This window comes from Limulus polyphemus, unplaced genomic scaffold, assembly GCF_000517525.1.
Source record: "Limulus polyphemus unplaced genomic scaffold, Limulus_polyphemus-2.1.2 Scaffold4991, whole genome shotgun sequence".
In the NCBI taxonomy this organism is placed as follows: domain Eukaryota; kingdom Metazoa; phylum Arthropoda; class Merostomata; order Xiphosura; family Limulidae; genus Limulus; species Limulus polyphemus.
The window spans coordinates 13,748-19,130 of NW_013670601.1; the positions used below are offsets into that span (position 1 = coordinate 13,748).

At 31.3% G+C, this 5,383-nt stretch overlaps 1 protein-coding gene across 2 annotated transcripts in view; it reads left to right on the plus strand.

Moving 5' to 3' along the window:
• Nucleotides 1-5,044, plus strand: part of LOC106471959 (zinc finger protein 845-like) — an 18,609-nt gene extending 13,565 nt beyond the window's left edge. For both annotated transcript variants that reach the window (XM_022400567.1, XM_022400568.1), the window contains exon 3: nucleotides 2,686-5,044. In XM_022400567.1, coding sequence (XP_022256275.1) covers nucleotides 2,686-4,913 — 2,228 coding nt within the window. In that variant the 3' untranslated portion in view covers nucleotides 4,914-5,044. The remainder of the gene's footprint in view (nucleotides 1-2,685) is intronic.
• Nucleotides 5,045-5,383: the final 339 nt, after the last annotated feature.

Consider the following 5,383-nt stretch of genomic DNA (forward strand, 5'->3'; position numbering starts at 1 on the left):
ATTCACTTACTGATTTAAAAGTTATAGCATGAAAACTATAACAAGCACAAAATGGTTACAAGGTTGGTCCCAGGGACAGAGTCCATGTTGAAAGAGTTAAAGAACAAAAGAAGAAACATTTACAAATCAAATTTTATTTATAATTACTTTCAAGAATAACAACCTAGACAGGAAAATAAAAAAATATTATACATTATAATATGAGAAACTAGGAAAAGTTTTGTTGGTAGGTAATTAGCTTTATATAAATGATTGTACGACAACATATGTACAGAAACATAAATAACATTCATTTTTAGCATAGCATTTTTTCTTACAATTCAACTGAATGTGCATGAGGTTGGTTCCTTGGACTGAACCTGTATTGGAGAATGAAGTTGACTATAATTGTGAATTTACTACATGTATCTACATAAGTTGTGGAAAGCTTTTAGTTGATTGTACATGTCAGTTCTACAAGAAGAACAGATGTGTTACAAACATATTTGTACTCGATATGTTTGTGAATTGCTTATATCAGTTTGACTTGGACTCTCACAAATCGGAATGCAAGGTCACATCTATGTGAAGAAGAAAAATACTTTTCTTTACTTTACTGTTTGCATAACTTCTAGAATCTCCTAAATGTACATCTAAAATTTTTTTCAGTATCCTTGTACCTATCTGGTATTTACTCTTCTATACCACGAACTGTTGCTAAATGTAGGTGGCAACCATTGCATGTAAACTGGTACCTGTAGATGCTGTTTCATTCTGAGTTTGAATGTTTTGATCAACAGGGTACCAGTTCACTGTGGCATGCTGTCTTATTTTCTTCCTTTGACAATGAGTTAATAATAAGAGGGCTATGCCTGAACTTTGAGGTCTCTTACCTGGCCTTTTAGTGTATTTGTTGCATATGGTGCTGTCAGGTTGAAAATACCATAATTTTATTATTACTGATATGTACCTTTCAAGAGTTGAATTCACATCTGCATATGATATTTTAAAATTTAAGTTAAAAGTTTAATACAAATTATATTTCAACAAATTATTTTAAAATTTATATTTTATAATTATATAACATTTATTTAGTGTATTATACGAAGAAAAACGTATAAAATGTTCAACATTCATTTCTGCATAGCTTAAATACATTTATTGATTTTCTAAGAAATTTTCTACATATTTTTTATGTATAAGTTTATGTTTGATAAGAAACTATTATACTTTTTCATTCTCTTTAAGTTGTTTTATTACTACAATACTTACTTACCAACCTTGTATGTCAGTGTGTGTGGTCTGAACAATTACTAATGAAACTGAGCCTTTAAAATATAGAAAAATGGAACTTTATTATCAGTAACTGAAACAAATTTAAATTCTAAGATGAAAGGAAGTGTTTTGTATATATTTTTTTTCTTTTTAAAACATTGCCTCATAAAAGTAAGGCTTAGCTCTCTAGTAGAACTCTGGGATTTGGAGCTGGCAAGTTAAGTTCAAATCCGTGCGATATCACTAATTATTCCTCACGCTTTGAGCTATGGATGCATTATAAGAGTGACAGACAATCCTTTAGCTTGGATGGTGGGTGGTAAGGTGCTGCTAGCTTGCTGCCTTCCCACTGTTCAATAATTCAAAATTGGAGAGTGATAGTTTTAGTAGATTTGCCATAGAATAAAAATACAAGTATCACAAAAACCTTTTTGATATTTCATAACCTAATAAATTATGAAAATACCAAATGAGATTATATTAATTTTTTCAAACCAAAACTAGATACTATTTATAGAGGTAAGTTTGTGCAGTATATTTAAGTGTAACTGATATGTTAGAAAAAATTAAGAGATATTGAGGATGGATACCCTTTGGTATGGAAAGGATTAAGAAAATTTTTTTCCTGCAAAATGGAATAGGAAAGTGTGTATAATTATGGAAAAAGTAAATTAAATGGATATCAAAAGCATATATTATGGGATTAATTCCACAATAATGTACAAAAATGAATTATTTTGCAGATTACAGTCATGTGCTGATATTTTATACTGTAATTGAATGTCATCCAACCAGTCAGTACCTCACTAGCATAATGTCTATAAGAGTACATTCATACTATTCCTAATAGTAATGTGGTGATTGCACTTATGCCTCCCAGGATAGAAATGGCACATGACAAACATTTATAAATCAAAGGTTTGACTGAAGAAGATAACTCCATCTGACAGATTGAGTAAAAATTTCATGTCTATTTAAGAACTGTGTGGAAACTGGAGAATATATGTGAAATAACTACTGTTGATAATAGAAGTAACTGAGGTAGAAAGTTTTATATCATTGAAGACAGTATAAAAGACCTTTTATTTTTATCTTGGAAAATATGTTGCAGTACTGCTTTGATGCTCGTTAAAGATACATTTGCTTGATAAAGCTTTAAGTGAGTGTTAACTAATATTTTAAATGGAGTGATTTGAATATCTTTAGATGTATAGCATTCTAAAACTTCCTTTTTGTAGACTTGAGTTATTTTAAAATTAAAAATTTCCTAAATGTTAGAAAACTAGTATTTAATTTAGTGTATTGGGTATTTTTCCTTTTATTTTCATGGCATCATTAGTTTTATGAAATATGTGAAGAATATAATCTTGGGAATTCAACAACTCAAAAGTAATATTTGATAAATCTAGATTCATTTCTTTTTTTATTTAGATTCCAAGACATACATTAACAAATACAGTGAAAAGCAGCTTATCATGACTCAAGACATAGAAAGTACAGGAGAAGTTTCAGGCTGTGAACATGTCAATTGTAGTAATTTAGCAGAGAAATCTAGTTGCCTTGAAAGAGACCAGTACAATAGTGATGAGTTGGGTAAAACGTTTGAACATGATTCACATATACATAGTCACGAATTGATCAATGAAGAAAATAATCAGAATAGTCCTGATACAGGTGACAAACATTACTTGAGTAACTTTCATAGTGTCCACACTGGAGATGAACCACACAGTTGTGGTATATGTGATAAAAGATTTCATAGTAGAAATGATTTAAGACAACATCAGATGGCACACGGTATAAATAAAAAGTACAGTTGTAATGTATGTGGCAAAAATTTCAAAACCAAGAGTAACCATAAATTGCATCAGAGGAACCACACTGGAGAGAAACCATACACTTGTAATTGGTGTGGAAAAAAATTCAAAACAAAAAGTTACCTTAAGTTACACCACAGGATCCACACTGGAGAAAAACCATACTCTTGTAATTGGTGTGGAAAACAGTATTCAAGACAACATAACCTAAAAGAACATAAAAAACTCCACACAGGAGAAAAACCATATAGTTGTGATATGTGTGGCAGAAAATACAGATTACTAGATAGCTTTATAAAACATAAGAGTACACACAATACAGAAGAACCATACAGTTGTGATGTATGTGACAAAACATTTAAAACTAGAAATTATTTAAGGCAACATCAGATGTCACACAATACAGAGGGAATGTACAGCTGTAATGTGTGTGGCAAAAAACTCCAAACAATAGGTAGCCTACAATTACATCAGAGAATCCACACTGGAGAGAAACCATACACTTGTGATTGGTGTGGTGAACAGTTTTCAAGAAGAGATAGACTGTATGAACATGAAATGATTCACATAGGAATAAAACAGTACTGTTGTGATGTTTGTGAAAAAAAATTCACAAAATTAGATAGCTTTAGAAAGCATAAGTTGACACACACGTTGCCACACAATATAGAAGGAAAGTACAGTTGTGATGAGTGTGGTGAAAAGTTCCAAAAAAAAATTGACTTGAGAAACCATCATAGTGTCCACACTAAAGAGGAACTATACAGTTGTGTTCATTGTGGTGAAAAGTTTTCAAGACAAGATACCCTAGATATACATGAAATGATCCACAAAGGAGAAATACCTTACAAATGTGATGTTTGTGGAAGAATATTCACAAGTGTAAATAACTTTAGAGATCATCAGTTAACACACATTATAGAGGGACAATTAACTTGCATTGTAGAGGGAATGTACAGTTGTGATATGTGTGATAAAAAATTTGAAAGTAAAGATTACTTAAGGCAACATTGGAGGTTGCACAATGTAGAGGGAGTGCACAGTTGTGGTGTGTGTGGCAAAAAGCTCAAAACAATATATAACCTTAAATTACATCAGAAAATCCACACTGGAGAGAAACCATACACTTGTGATTGGTGTGGCAAACAATATGCATTAAAAGATAGCTTTAGAAAACATCAGACTACACACATCATAAAGGAAATGTTTAGTTGTGATGTATGTAATAAAACATTTAAAAGTAGACATAATTTAAAGCAACATCAGAGAAAACACAATGTAGAGGAAATGCATGTTTGTGAGGTTTGTGGCAAAAAACTCCAAACAATAAGTAGCCTTAAATTACATCAGAGGATCCACACTGGAGAGAAACCATTCATTTGTGATCAGTGTGGTGAACAGTTTTCAAGAAAAGATACCCTAAATGTACATAAAATAATACATACAGGAGAAAAACCATACAGTTGTGATGTTTGTGGTAAAAAATTCAAAACAGTATACAGCTTAAGAAAACACCAGTTAAAACACAGTGTAGAAAAAAAGTACAATTGTAATGAATGTGGTGAAAAATTCAAAAATAAAATTGACTTACAGAACCATTGTAGTATACATACTGGGGAGGAACCGTATGTCTGTGATCAGTGTGGTAAAAAATTTTCAAGACAAGATATCCTAAATATGCATGAAATTATTCACACAGGAGAAAACTCCTTCAGCTGTGACATTTGTGGCAAAAGGTTTCCAACAGTTGATAGATTTAGAAAACATCAGTTGAAGCACAATACAGAGGAAAAGTACAGTTGTGATGAATGTGGTGAAAAATTAAAAAAAAAATTGAATTGAGAAACCATCATAATATCCATACTGGGGAAGAACCATACAGTTGTGTTCATTGTGGTGAAAAGTTTTCAAGACAAGATACCCTAGATATACATGAAATGGTCCACACTGGAGAAATACCATACAAATGTGATGTTTGTGACAGAATATTCACGAGTGTAAGTACCCTGAGATTACATCATTTGAAACACAATTTAGATGAAAAGTACAGTTGTGATGTGAGTGGCAAAAAACATACATTAGTAGGTAGCTTCAGAATAAATCCGAGTACACACAATAAAGAGGGAAAGTACAGCTATAATGAGTTTGATGAAAAATTCTCAAGTGGAAGTAACTTGAGAAAACATAAAGTTCTCCACTCTCAAAATGACTTATACATTTGTGAAGTCTGTGGTAAAGTATGTTATTTTGAAAATGCTTTAAGGCAACATAAGATAATTCACACAAACAAAAAACCTTTTATTGTTCATTTG